At 39.0% G+C, this 15,312-nt stretch overlaps 1 protein-coding gene across 3 annotated transcripts in view; it reads left to right on the top strand.

The window, feature by feature from the left end:
- The window catches only part of piezo1 (piezo type mechanosensitive ion channel component 1 (Er blood group)), a 105,115-nt gene that overhangs the window by 74,031 nt on the left and 15,772 nt on the right, over positions 1–15,312 (top strand). For all 3 annotated transcript variants that reach the window (XM_088087050.1, XM_088087051.1, XM_088087049.1), the window contains exons 23-40: positions 620–724; positions 1,269–1,425; positions 1,785–2,028; positions 2,503–2,599; positions 3,460–3,625; positions 4,412–4,501; positions 5,340–5,422; positions 6,465–6,533; positions 6,662–6,756; positions 7,784–7,958; positions 9,384–9,458; positions 9,572–9,744; positions 9,866–9,972; positions 11,231–11,410; positions 11,669–11,927; positions 12,528–12,716; positions 13,509–13,712; positions 13,883–14,141. In XM_088087050.1, coding sequence (XP_087943176.1) covers positions 620–724; positions 1,269–1,425; positions 1,785–2,028; positions 2,503–2,599; positions 3,460–3,625; positions 4,412–4,501; positions 5,340–5,422; positions 6,465–6,533; positions 6,662–6,756; positions 7,784–7,958; positions 9,384–9,458; positions 9,572–9,744; positions 9,866–9,972; positions 11,231–11,410; positions 11,669–11,927; positions 12,528–12,716; positions 13,509–13,712; positions 13,883–14,141 — 2,727 coding nt within the window. The remainder of the gene's footprint in view (positions 1–619; positions 725–1,268; positions 1,426–1,784; positions 2,029–2,502; positions 2,600–3,459; positions 3,626–4,411; positions 4,502–5,339; positions 5,423–6,464; positions 6,534–6,661; positions 6,757–7,783; positions 7,959–9,383; positions 9,459–9,571; positions 9,745–9,865; positions 9,973–11,230; positions 11,411–11,668; positions 11,928–12,527; positions 12,717–13,508; positions 13,713–13,882; positions 14,142–15,312) is intronic.

Raw genomic sequence — 15,312 nt, 5'->3', positions numbered from 1 at the left:
TTTCAGACACCTCTAACAATCATTTAAACCTCTGAAACCTGAGATAGTTAGATTTCTTTCAAAAATACAGGGAAGAACATAATGACCCAAGAAATCTCCTACAAATGTCATGCACAAATTAGTAAAAAAATGACAAGTAAATAATCTTAAAATTCGAAATCCATTTTCAGTAGTTCCTAATAATAATAATAATAATAATAACAACATCATAATAATATTATTATTAATATAATAATAATAATAATGTTTCTTGCATGTCCCTTTTGTAGATACAAATGTTTTTAAGCTCCCCACACCCACAATCTCCCAACATACACCCTCATAAACTGCCACAAGCACACCCACTTCATTTGCTTGGACTTCTACAGAAAGTACATTTAAAATATTTTATGAAATTAATACAAAGCTGAAACTTGAGTAATTATACTGAGTAAAAAGAAAGAGCAAAAAATGAATTTCACTGTGATGGCATTAATAATACCACAGCGTGTATTTTTATGCCCCTTGTGGCATCAGATAGAACTCTGCTGAAGGTGAACTACTGTAGAATTGTAGAGAAACTGTGAAATAGAGTAAATACCTCTCTGTCTCTCCTGTATCGTCCTGTATCATCCTGTAGACTATCCGTGGAGGTGGAACACTCCAGTGTTGATGAACTCAGCTCTCATTAAGTGGATCTACCTGCCCGACTTCTACACTGTGCCCAACTCCAAAAACCTTATAGGTCAGTTTGTGTGTGTGTGTGTGTGTGTGTGTGTGTGTGTGTGTATGTGTGTGTGTGTGTGCACACATGCGTGTGGTTGTATATTTGTGTGTGTGTGTTTGTGAATGAGGATGATGATGCTGCTGGTGCTGCTGATGATGATGATAATGATGCTGATGATAATGATGTTGATAATGATGATGCTGATGATGCTGATGATGATGATGATGTTGATGAAGATAATGATGATGTTGATGATGATGATGATGTTGATGATTATAATGATGATGATGATGATGATGATGATGCTGTTGCTGCTGCTGCTGATGATGTTGTTGATATTGATGATGATGATGATGATGGTGATGATGATGCTGATAATGTTGATGATGCTGCTGCTGCTAATAATGATGAGGATGAGGATGATGTTGATGCTGCTGCTGCTGCTGATGATGATGATAATGATGTTGATGATGCTGCTGCTGCTGCTGATGATGATGATGACAGTGATGATGATGACAGTGATGATGATGATGACGTATGGTGTTGTTGTCTGTGTTCACAGCTGACTTCGTGCTGCTGATGTGTGCGTCCCAGCAGTGGAAGGTGTTTGAGTGTGAGCACACAGAGGAGTGGATGGTTCTGGCCGGAGAGAACAAGGACGACCCTGAACCCATGGATGGTCGCCTGTTTAACCCTGCACCCAACTTCATCAACTGCAGGTACATACAGCACGTGTCCATCTGTCTGTCCTGCCTTCAGTCTGTCTGTCCTACCATCAGTTTGTCTGTCTGTCCTACCATCAGTTTGTCAGTCTGTCCTGCCATCAGTCTGTCTGTCCTACCATCAGTCTGTCAGTCTGTCCTACCATCAGTCTGGCTGTCTGATTTATCAGCTCCACAGTTGAACGTCCTGTTTCCCTGCTGTCTTCATTTATTGAGCTTAAGTTTCTCTGCTTCAGAGAGACACATCAGTTGACTCTTATCAGGGTTCAAAGGGGAAAAAAATTAGGATCCTAAGACAGATTTACAAAATGTATGATATTGGGACCTGAAGTGTCTCTTTTCCTGTCCTCCTGCAGGAGTTACCTGGACATGGCTAAAGTTTTGGTGTTTCGTCACCTCTTCTGGTTCGTGCTGTCGGTGGTCTTCATCACCGGGGCCACAAGGATCTCAGTGTTTGGACTGGGCTACCTGCTGGCCTGCTTTTTTTTCCTGTTGTTTGGGACGCGGCTGTTGGTCAAATCCTCCAGGACCCGCCTCATCCTCTGGGACTGTCTCATCATGTACAATGTGGCAGTTATCATATCTAAAAATATGCTATCAGTAAGTGTAAAGCTCATCATTTGGTGTTGTTTACAGCGTTTGGGGGTTTCTGTCTTCCTCTGACTTATTGTCTTGGTAATCAGTAAAATATGTTCCTAAAATAATAAGAAAATATGGTGCCAGCTACAGGAAACGACATCAGGTATCATCATGTGCTCTGACAAATTAGATATTGGCAGGTGATGAAATTTAGATGCCTTTTTAACTGTGGAGGCACACTGACAAAAATGATTGCACTGGTCTGTGCAGTAGTGATTATTTGAGCCATGAGTACTTTTATTATTTCTGTTGTTTGTGTGGTAACTTCAACCTGAAAGTACTGCAGTACCATTACATTAATGTGGAGAGACTTATGGTTATGGAGTCTGAAGAGAAATCTACTCATGTGCATGCACCTGAAAAAACACTGACCTGACCTGACAAACACTGACTTATGTATTTCTGTGTGTGTGTGTGTGTGTGTGTGTGTTTCAGATCCTGGCGTGTGTGTTTGTGTTTGAGATGCAGAAGGGTTTCTGTTGGGTGATTCAACTCTTCAGCCTGGTTTGCACGGTCAAAGGATACTATGACCGTAAGTTAATAATAATAATAATAATAATAATAATAATAATACACCACAGCAATGGCCATATACACATTAGGAATAGCACCTATATACTGTATTTAACTCTTTGAAACCTAAGCAAAGGGTTTCATCCATTTCAAAAGCTGGAAGGAAAGCAATGAGCAACAAAAATTAGCAGGAAATTAGTAAAGAAGTTAAAGAAAATGACCTGAACTTAGCAAAAAAATCCCAAACAAATAAAAACAAAACTAAAACAAATACAAAAGAGAGCTCCTGGACCTGGGTTTTTTTTCTTTTTTTACCTAGACATTTTTCCCTAGCTTTCTTTTCTGTTTTTTTTCTTTGACATTTTCCTAGCTTTGGATTTTTCCTCCCCGAATCTACTAAATTTTGCAGTTCAATACATTTTTTTTTCACAAGATGCTCATTGCCTTTTCCCCATCTTTGTGAAGAAGAAATCTAACAAATTTGGTCAGGTTTCAAAGGGTTAAATACTTCAATTTACATCAATTGTATGAATGCAGAAAAAAAAGAAAAAAAAAACAGATGCCAATCCACATTTTAAAGTGTTAAACAACAGTGTTGTTTTATTACATTGTGTGTCATATTGTATATTTTTGGATGTTTGTTTTTTGAAGGACAAGCCATTCTGTATTATACAGTGCAAGAACTTACAAAGAAAATTAATATTAGATTATTATTACTCAATATTTGGTGGATGGTTTAAATTTTTAACTATAACTGCGCATTCAAGTGCTGATAGTCAGCAGAAGGTCGCACCTGACAGAAGCAGTAACAGTTTGTGTTCTGCAGAAAGCTTTTTATCTTGGTCTGTGTCACTGTGTGTTTCCTTTTTATCCTGACAGCGAAAGCAGTGAGTGACAAAACGTGCAGCCTCCCTGTAGAGGAGGCCGGGATCATCTGGGACGGTATCTGTTTCCTCTTCCTGCTGCTGCAGAGGAGGGTCTTTCTCAGTTACTACTTCCTGCATGTGATTGCCGAGCTGCAGGCTTCTGCCAAACAGGCCTCCAGGTAAGACACAACGAACGTGAACAAAGAGATCTTAATTACAAATATCAGTACAAAATTCATGTTTGCATAAGTGCATATTCACACTCGCATTAGATCTTCTTTGATTTAATGGTAACATTTCAAGAACAGGTACTGGTTGTGTTGATAGATCTCAAATGTATAGACTCATATAATTAACCGTTAGGGCCTGCTTTAATATTACACACGCTCTGCACACAAAATACTTTTTGCAAAATCAAGCTATGAAAAAATATGAAACATTAGTGTTATGTTTTACTTAAATTGAGTTAATTTTTTAACAAACATCAGTACTAATCATAATTTTCAGAATTTAAACATCATGCCTTTAAATTCCAGGTTTCTGTCATGATGCCACTGTTGCCATGTTTTTAGAAGAATAAAAAACAAACACAAAAATATGCTTTTTTCAATGTACTTCATGCTAAGTAGACTTTTTTTTCATCATCACAGCCTGGGACATATTAGTGATTAGCAGGAACACTTATTTTTATACAATATTATTTCTGTGCAGTGTCAAATACTCACATATATACCACTCTGCACACAAAAATGCACTTTTCAAAATTAGGCTAAAAGAATATCATTCATGAATATTATTTTCTACTTTAATGGAGTTAATACATATCAAATATTCATTAATCTTGAAATCTAAAAATTTTAACCCTTTAAATACTAGGTTTTATCATGATGCCACTATGATTTTAGACCCCCCCCCCTATTTTGGCTCCTTAGACAGTTGCATTGACAGCTGTTTCTTCATTCCAGGGGGTTTGAGCTCTTCAGAGCCAGTATCGTGAAGAACATCAAGTTCCACCAACAAGCTGAGAAGAAATCACTGTCACAGCTCAAGAGATCGTAAGTGTTCACATTACAATAAGACCAGCTGATGATATTTGTTTTTGGGAGTAGTTTTGTAAAACTGCATCAGAGAACTAAATAGCAAGGGAAAGCTTGGTGATGAAATTCATAAAAATGCAGTGTTGAACCTCTAGTGGTTCAGTGCAAGGTGATAGCAGGAGAAGGTGCTCAGGATGGAAAGGTTTGTCTGTGGGTCTGTGGGTCCATCCACCTCCTTGTCATATTTTTTTTGTTTTTTGTACCAACATTTAGGATTCATTATGATGAATCCTCCAGAGCATCATGATGATGATTGCAAGGATTGCAACTACTATTGGATGTTTTGCCATGAAATTTAAAACAAAAGTTTTCACTTATCCAGTGAAATATCTACTTGATTAGACAAAAGTTCACACAGATATTCATGACTCAGATTGTGGATCCTTTTTTTTTTCTTTTCACAAATTGCAGATCTTGTTTGAAGTTAACCTTTAGACATTATCTCATTGTGACGCCTAACTTTATACCTGCCTCGCTACATAACAAATACTACTTAAATTTATGAATTTCATGTTACACATGACCTAAATATACCATGGTAAACACCAGATAAATTATTATGTAATTTAAATTACATTAGCCCATTGAAAATATTATACATTAACTCCAAAAGAGTTCAAGTTCTTCTCTACTGTCTCCCCGTGTTTACTGCCCTTTTTTTGTGTTTTAATCTATTTAATTGTATTTAAAGATTTAAACAGTGCAAATACACAACCCATGCCTATTATCATGTAAGAATAAAAGACACATGACATACAATGCCCTAACTTTTTCCTGCCCTGTTGTCTTCTTTCAGGATGCAGAGAATTCGCTCCAAGCAGCAGAAATACAGAGAAGGACACAAATCAAGTGAAGATCCTGATGAGAGTCAGACTGCAGGTAGGACTCACTCCTTTACTGGCTGTGCTGTTAGAGAACTAAATGGTCAGCAAACACTTCTCTGGGCCTGCTGGAATGTCTGTCAAAAGTTTCATTTCTATTTGCTATATTAATAATTTGTATAATAAAAAATATACTTGGCGCCTGTGAACTGATACAGTATTGCCACGTGAAATATTCTGATACTATGTTGTATTGATGTTTTCCCCCACCCCAGCACCTTGTAACTTCGTCTTCGAAAGGTGCTGTTTAGACAAAGTTATGTTATCATGTAAGGAGGAAATAGAAAATTATTATAGAAAGAAGCAGACAAAAAAAGTTAAATTTACAGACAATGAAAATCATAAAGCAAAAGAAATGGTCAAACACATGATGAGTTGGTTTACATTATAGGGTTGACCGATATTGGTTATTCGTAGAACTAATACTGATACAGATTATTAGTAGTTAATGAGACCGATAAGCAATATTTGGCACAGATATGCATTTGCAATAAAAATGAAAAGTAAGTCACTGAATTTTAATTAACTAGCTTCCTTTTTATTTTTGACCTATGCTCTAATTAACTAAACATATATGCATGAACCCACATACCCCAAATCAAATATCTACAAATTGTCATTATTATTTACAGAAAATAAAGAGGAAGATAAAGTAGGATAAAATAAATATTAAGTAACCAAATAAATAAACAGTGGCGCCAGTAAACAACTTGTGACTGTGAAACCTCCTCTTCATACCTGCACCTCGTGAAAATCATGTTTTTATACATTATTTTAAACTGGCTAATGTTTGGACATTTTTTTTAGATCCACATTAAAAGTGTTACATAGTTGAACTCCACAGATTACTTACAATATGCCATATAAACTGCTGGAACAATGATGTTTCCATAAAACTGAACCATTTAATTTCAATGATCACATGGCCTTCACTCCAGTGTCACCCTCAGGTTATATTTCTGTTTCTAAAAATTAACAGAACCATCAGGTTTATCAAATGTAGCATTTCCTCCAATCTAAACCTCCTTTTTCCCTTCCAGAGAGCCAGAAAGACAAGAAAAGCTCCAAGAAGAAAAAGTGGTACCAGCCGTGGTTGGATCATGCTACAGGTAAGATAAGCAGGATGCCGATAGCTGAAACAGATACTGTTGAACTGAAGCAGTCTTTCTGAACTAACTTTACATTGTCTCCATATATTGAGGTAGAAGATATTGTAATGTGTTTCTTGTCCTCACAGTGCTCCACTCAGGAGAGTACTATCTGTTTGAATCAGACAGTGAGGATGAAGAGGAGTCTGAAGAACAGAAGCCTCAGAAACAAACTGCCAGTCAGGTCAGACACAACAATGGACTTACATCTAATACCAGTACATCCATGGACCATCCCTATGAGAGACAGTTTTTTATTGATATTTTGGTCATCAGACATGCCAAGTTACAGTTTACCAAGTCATTGCTGTGTTTACAGCAGCGTTAAGACGCTGCTGTAAACACAGCAATGACTTGGCAGCAAATGTGAAGGTTTTGTAGTGACCTTCTGGCTGTTTTTCCAGCAGGGATAGTGCCACGAAAAGTAGTTGTTTTCTACAAGACTTCCCTGTGTTTCCTAATAGGATAGAGGGGAAAAAAGGCTTTCTTTATACTGAGACATTGCCACGTTTCCTGCCAGAAGAGTGGCACAAAAAGAGGCTATTTTACCTCCACGCCAGCAAAAGTAATGTCTGGAAGCATTATGCTTCTCTTTGTCAGTCCATCCGTTCTTCCCATGCTTGTGTAAGCGATATCTTAAGAGTGCCTTTAGGTAATTTCTTATTTTTAGCACAGACGTCTAATCAGACTCAAGAATGAACTAATTGGAAATTGGTGGCCGGAGGTCAAAGGTCACCTTCACTGTGACCTCACAAAACATGTATATGGCCATAATTCAAGAGTTCATACAGCAATTCTTAGAAAATTTCACATAAATGTCTATTTGGATAAAATGATAAAGTGATGAAATTTTATATTCAAAAGGTCAAAGATCTCTTCCCAGTTATGTAATAATAATCTGAAAAACCACTTTTCTGGCCATTATTGTACATCATAACTAAGGAACAAAAGCTGTACATTCACTACTTCTTAGCAGAAGGTCTCTCCTCTCTCCCCCTTTGTGCCACTGCCTGAGTGTCTGCATCTACCTGTACCAGCAAACAGCAAAATCTGGGGACCAAAATGTCCCCAGATTTTGCTGTACACTGCGCAGAAGAAAAAAAGACTGTTGGACATGAAATAATGTCACCGATGACTTGAATCTCTGACTTTCAAGGGATAGTCCTACTAATTTTCATATTTTTTTGAGTTGTATTTGTTTTTCCCCTCAGTTGGCATACCAGGCGTGGGTGACCAGTGTGAAAGCAGCTTTGAGAGAACGTCAGAGACACCAGAGACAGTTGAAGAGGATTGAGAAGAAAGAGAAAGAGAAAGAGAAAGAGAAAGAGAAAGAGAAAGAGAGAGAACAAAGAGTGGATTCACAACAGGAGGCTTTTTCTGTGATAGGTGAGTCATTCTTATGTCCTTTTTTACTATCAGGGATGCTGGAGCAGGTGCTAAGACAGTAACAGAGCAGCAGTCGCTTCATTCTCTGAGTTTGATAAAAATTGTCACTAGGTTTGAATTCCACCAACATGTTTCCTGACAAATTAGAAGAGGCAAGACCTTGGACCATGTTCACACCAATATGGCTGAAAATTACAAGCAATTCTGCTGTCAGCAAAGGCACAGTCATCCTTGAACTTAAGTTTAGATCACGGTACCCACCCAATTCAGCCGACCTGAGGGGCCTGGAGGTAGAATAAGGGATTAGGAAGTCTGCGATATAGAAGAGGGGCAGCCCATTGAAGGCTTTATAGACAAACAGCAGAACCTTAAATTCAATTCTGCCTCGGACCAGAAAGCACTGCAGAGGGTGGTGAAATCTGCCCAACACTTCACCAGGACTCCCCAACGCTGAGGCTGTCAAACTCAAGCGATCAGAGTGCAGTGTCGTTGGGGACACCTCTAATCCCAGCCACAAAGTTTTTGCCCCTCTGTCCTCCAGGAAGCACTACAGAACTCTACGATCCAGGTACAGCTTCCTCTCCTCATCAGTCACATTGCTGAGCTCTGCATCACGATGATAGTCCCCCCTGTCATCCTCTACACACCTGGATATGGACCCCTCACAACCCCAGACCCAGTGACAGATCATTTACACTGAAGACTGTCTGTGCCTCACTGGCTGCTGGCTCAAACTTATAACACCGCCACACCACTGCACTGTGTGCTCTTATAGATATTTGCACTACTGTCCATGTTGTATACACTACTATATCACACATATAGTGTACATATATTTGTACAGCTGCACTTGTTCTGCACTATATATTTTTTCTGTTTGCTGCACATGTTCATACCATTTTGTTACTGCTACTGTCAAACACCTGAGCAAATTAGTTTGATTTCTTTAAAAATATGGCTATAAAGGCAACAAGTAACTTGGCAAGACATGTCCCGAAAATTGCAAGAAATTGAAATGGATAATTAGACACACAGAGAGAAATTAAAACACACACACACACACACACACACACACACACATATATATATATATATATAACCTTATAACCTTTTTTTAATCTAGATTAAACTAGATTAAAAAATTAGATATTATATTCTTATATTTATATTCTTAAAGTTTATTACAATTAAAGTTTTTGAAGTTTTTCAAGCCATTTATTGTTTTTATCATTTTTCTTTTTCTGGGAACTTTTCTCGTAATTTTCTAATAATTCCTGCTGCTGCAGTCACATTTTGTTGTCTCAGTACTCTGTACAATGACATTGAAGTTCAATCTAATGTGTGTGTGTGTGTGTGTGTGTGTGTGTGTGTGTGTGTGTGTGTGTGTGTGTGTGTTCGTGTGTTCGTGTGTTCGTGCGCATGTAGGTTGTGGAGACAATGACGTGTTTGAGGACCCCGTCCTTCAGGAGGAGGTGGAGGAGCCAGAGGAACAGGAGTCTGGTAGATTCAGATTGTCTTTGCTTCCCATGTTTCAACATCCAATCCACAAACAGTCACAGTTTGCTTCTTTTACTGAATCATCTGCTTTTTCTCTCTTGGTCTGTGTGCTGCAGGTCACGGTGAGATGGTTCAAAGGATCTTGGACATCCTGCGCTTCTTATGGGCCATCTTTCTGGCCATGGTGGATGGCCTGACTCAGTGGCTCAACCTGCTGACTAAACAGTACAGAGAAACATCGACTGTTCTGTGCAACGAACGCTACTTCATCATACATAAGATACAGCAGGTGAACACAACACAGATTTTTACTGACCAAACACTAGATCTTTGGAATTGAACATTCAGGACAGGCCAACACAAACACACTCTGACATGTGTGTGTGTGTGTGTGTCCCTCTGATTGGCAGCAACATCCAACAGCAGACTCCACAGATGACCAGATATCTCAGGACAGTGAGATTCCCACACTGGAGACATGCTTGGATGAGACTGATGCAGACTCCACCAGATACAGGTTAGTGTGGAACAGAGTGTATTAAAGTGTATTAAAGGAGCCACATGTAACATCTGGGCATAATTTAAGTTCTTGAGAACCGTTCATCTGATCTATTTCACGCTTGGCTGGTGTATTGCAGGGGGCCAAAGGGTTGGCAGTGTCAAATTTGGTGCAATTTGGACATGAAATAAGTTCAATATTAATAAACTTTGAATAAACAAGTGAACAGTGCTCTTAAAACCGTGGTGGTCATGTGAAAGTAAGCAACTAATATGCCTATTTTGAGATAAATACCTCCTCTAAGTGTATGTCTCTGGGCTTTCTGGCCAAGTGAAGAGGCAGCTGATACGATACGATACGATACGATACGATACGATACGATACGATACGATACGATACGATACGATACAATACGATATACTTGGGGATTACATAATTAATTAATTGTTTGCAATACCCAATTGAGAATTTTTTTGTGGAGTACGTTTTTCAAGTCTGAATCTAGGGATTTGGGTGCCTCAGACAAATGCAGTGTTGCTTTACTTTTCACCCTTTCTCTAACTTTGAATGTTGCTATACTAGGTTATTTGTAGTTATGGAGGAAGTTTTTTCTGAAGTAAGCCTATTAATTGTTAAACTATTAATAAAACTATCATTATAGTAAAAATATTAATTCCACAAAATAAAAGTCCTGCATTTAAATAAAGAGTGAAACAGAGGCATTATCCGCATAATAGACCAACATTTATTCTCTGTTTCTGTGTTTGACATAATGCTGGACAGTTTAATTAACAATAATTCAGATCTTACTCACATTTTAATTAACAACATAACATTTTAATTAAGATCTGCAACAAAACCAGTCAGAATAGCGACATAATTCAATATTTTCATATGGGACACAGTGTGTTGCTCAGGACCCAAGGAATCACAATGTGAAGATGTTTGGAAATGTGATTCTTGTTAAAGCTGCTAGCATCAATACAACAGGCAAAGCAATGGGCCTCTTCTGAAAAGGCTTGGTTTGAATGGGCACTCTACTAGCTTCATGAAATGTACTGTGTTTCTAAAGAATGAATCCTCCATATTCTGGATGCATTATTCTCTGGCTATATCATCAGAACAAAATTAACATGTTTAGTGTAACCAATGCTCTTAATGAAAGATAATAGTGTGTCTGTTGTGCCCACCTGTTTCCTAGGCTGGCAGTAATGTGGTCTTTACATCCTCAGATTCTCAGTTTCTATTTGTATGTGTGCTTGAATCCCTCTCTCAGCTGCCTTGAGGTAGATAGCGGAGGTGTGACAGGCCGCTCTACCCCTCGGCCGAGGCTCAACAGCACGGGGAACCTGTTGAGTCCTGAACCCCCATCCAGCAGCATGGAGCTGTTACCAGCACCAAGCTGCAAACAACAACACAGACACTCCAGGACAGCCAGCGAGCTGCTGGGAGACAGGTACATACTGTGGACACTGGTGACTGGAGAGGGACAGTAATCAGTCCAGACAGTGGCTTCTGGTTTCATTTGATCACCTTGTAGTTTGTATCTAGCAACAGTGATACAACAATGTTTGCATCATAAATGTGTTAAAGAAAAACTGTAGTTTATTTCAACTTCTTGGCTCTGGTCATTGGTTCTGTCATAACTGGTGAAGAATATAACGAATGAATACAAATTGACCATTCTGACTTGCCCTTCTCTCTCTCTCTGCAGGCAGTTCTTCATCGAGGAGCTGGAACAGAGCAGAGAGTTCTACAACAACCAGAGCCGCCTGCTGAAGCTGCTGTTTGCCTTGTACAATCTGCTGGCAGCCAACTCCGAGCTAGTCTGCTATTTCATCATTGTGTTAAACAATGTGGTCAGTGCCTCGGTCATATCTCTGGTCCTCCCCATACTGGTGTTCCTGTGGGCTATGCTGTCTGTTCCAAGACCAACCAAGAGGTTCTGGATGACCGCTATAGTCTACACAGAGGTATGAACACTGACAGACACACACACTACAGAAACTTATAGGTTGTCTATAATATAGAGAATTTTGCTTAAAAAACAATATGCAAACTCACACAGAAGTCAGTCATCAGTTATGATTGCATTACAAGTGTATGATGATGCTTTTCTCTGAAATAATGACTCCAAGAGAAGTCCTGCCTGGTCTGATGATGGACACCATGTGTACTAGGGGTCGACAGATCTGTATCAGCGATTTATCGTAATGATCGCTGATAAAATATATTATGAAGTGTGTGTATTACACTCAACCAACACCAGGAAAGTCAGTCTGCAATGCACACAAACAAAGTATCAACATAGGAGGAACTTTTACTTTGTAAAACCTAAGGAAGCCATTTTTTAAATTCAGTCATTTAAACAAAGCTTTGTGTTGGAATTTGTTGTTTTCCAAATTCTAAATTTCAACAGAAATGTTTTAATTTTTATTATAAATGCGTCGTTCCAAATATCGGTTATCAGTCTCTTTAAGTGCTAATAATCGGTCGACCCCTAATGTGTACTTTGGCCTTCTGTGTGCTCTTCTCTGCTCTTACTGTGGGCACTGATGTGCTGCTCTCTCCAGGTGATGGTGGTGGTGAAGTACCTTTTCCAGTTTGGATTCTTCCCGTGGAACAGTGTTTATGAGATGACTTTAAATGAAGACAAACCCTTCTTCCCACCTCGCATCCTGGGCCTGGAGAAGACCGACAACTACATCAGATACGACCTCCTTCAGCTGCTGGCTCTGTTCTTCCACAGATCTCTGCTCATGGTTCGTTAGTACTTGCAGTCATTACACAAGGCACATTTACAGGGAGCCGACTAATCTGATTAGAACAGGTTTAAAAGCCCAAACAGATTAGACATGATCCAAATAAACACCTCAGTCAGTGTAAACAGGCCCAAACCAATTTAAATTTCAACTGGGTGCAGAGGGGGCATTTAAAACTTTCCACAAATCGATCAAAAGAAAATTTGTATCATATTCACGATGAAGCTGATTCATCTCTGGCTGCGTTCTTTCTGCACTTGCTCTGTGTGCTTGCCATCTGTCAAGTTGCTATGCTCATAATTCATGATTTTAGATAGAATTTTGAAAATTATGCTTTTCATTCCGCTTTATGTTTAATCTTATATCAGCTGTAACTAATGGACTTAATTTTATGAGTTGGTCATTTTTTGTTTTTCCCGATGACTTGTTTTTAAATTTGAAAATCAGTATGAATTTGATGGCCACACACATGATATTGAGCTTTTCAGCTAACAGTTCATTATAGCAAAATTGTGTTCAGACCATTATTCTTAATGTACCCATCTGGATAGCAAAACATAGATGGACATCTCGCAAAACGTTGCACAATCTTACGTATGTTATATAGTTACAAATAACTTGAGAAATGGTTTGGTAGACTTTTCCAAAACTTCCTCAAGGAGCAGGACAGGACTGTCCATGCTGCGAGAGGAGAGGAATGTTGGAGGAATCTCCCTGAAGTAATGCTCCAGTTCACTCAACTTCAGCCTCCCTTGTTTGTAATTTGTGTGTCCACTTTGTGTGTGTGTGCAGCGTTATGGTCTGTGGGACCACGAGGGCCCCCTGGAGGAAGAGAGCCCCTCGCCAGAGAGTGTCAATGATGAAGGAAAAACTAGAGAAGGAGGTGAGGGTGATAGGAAGAAGAAAGGAAGAGGAGAAGAGGAAGAGGAGGGCAGAGTGAGCTCAGCATCCACACTGGAAAACCTGGAAGCGACTGAAGTGGATCCACTTCTAAAGGTTGGTGCAAACACTTGATACTAGTTGCTTTTGATTATCTGACAATTTAATAACCACTTTTAAATAATGTGTTCTTGACCATAAAGCAGTGCTTTTATATCAGAAGACTTATTTTTGAAGATATTGGACTACTTTTTTGCTTGTTTTTATGATTTTTTTTATGGATTTAGGATCATGGGGACTATGTTGAACCAAGTACCAGTTCTGCTACTGCAACCACACAACCTGCTGCAGCTGAACCAGCACCCACCGGCTCCAAAGATGGACAGGAACCTCCTTCAGAGCTGATGGTCATCTTGAGTCCTCCCAGCAGGCCCGGGGAGGAGAAGATGGAGGGAGACACTGAGCAGGTTATAGAGGAAGTCCCAAAGAAAAGCAGCAGCATCCGCTTCCGCAAGAAATCAAAACCCAAACGGCAGTTCAGCAAAGGTTTGTGGTTTCATTATGTTTGGACTGAGATGGTAGAGAATAATCACACTGGCTGCATTTCATTAAGGTGTACCATATTTAAGAACCTGGTAATGCACAAACAAACATGAAGACAGACTTTTCACTCCACTTTTATCCTTTTTCCACCAAATGAGCTCTGGTTCATGAACTGGTTCTGTTCAGGAGTCTTGGAGCCAGCCTACATTTCCACGAGCTTTGAGCCGACTCATTGCAGTCAAAGATGTGTCGTGAATAAAGGGCGTTGCTCAGTGAACAGCAGTAGTAAACAGCAAAAGCAAAATTGCAGATTACCTACAGACTTTTGTTCTGTTATTACAGATATTTGCTTTTATCTAAAAAACATGCATAGAGCACCTATAAATGAGACCACCACACACTCTTTTTCTCCTGATGATGTCTCACTTAACTTCTCCATTGTTACCTTCTCCATCTTCTATTTCCAGCCTATAGAATATGACACACATGTCACTTCAGGTCCAGGGAAACCTGCTATTTTTTGGTTCCAGCTAAGAACCAACTTTGCGGGTTCGGAGCCAATTTATTCCTAATCGAAACACTCTAAATAGTTCAAAATTGGATGCAGGAACCAGAACAGAACCAGTTTGTGTTTAGATTTTTAGACGTTGTTTAAACTGGTTTTAATGAAACCTGCTGTTTTTGTTCCTCTTAAAAAGCGAAAAAGTTCCCTTAGAAAAGCTTTTATGTTCATATCTACAGTCTCTCTGTCACTGCCCAGGACTCTAACTGTTTAAACTATTGTCAAATTGTCCTTGAAACTTCCAACTTAACAAGTTGATGAAGGTGAACTGCTGGTTCAACACAATACCTTTGAGTTGTCTCAAGGCTGCACATTTGCAGGACATGTCTCAAGGTGTCAGCCCAGGAACTGAGACAATATCTTCCCAGGTGAAAGCTCTCATTAGTATCAATAATGGCTGCAGGAAATGACATTATTTTCTTTTGCTCAAAAGTCACTGTGGCTTGTGGTTTTCCAAAGTTAAGACAATTTAGTTGTTAGGAAATTGCATTTTATCTGATGAAAGTTGACCATGGTATGCTGCAATTTACACTGAAATATAGATTTACAACCCTTTTTATGTCTATGACAGTAAAAAAAACACACACACACACAGGTCAAGACTATATATAT

Source organism: Plectropomus leopardus, chromosome 13, assembly GCF_026936395.1.
Source record: "Plectropomus leopardus strain MGB_pleo_1.0 chromosome 13, ASM2693639v1, whole genome shotgun sequence".
NCBI lineage: Eukaryota > Metazoa > Chordata > Actinopteri > Perciformes > Serranidae > Plectropomus > Plectropomus leopardus.
Note: the sequence above shows the minus strand (reverse complement) of the source record. Positions and strands in the feature narration are given on the sequence as shown.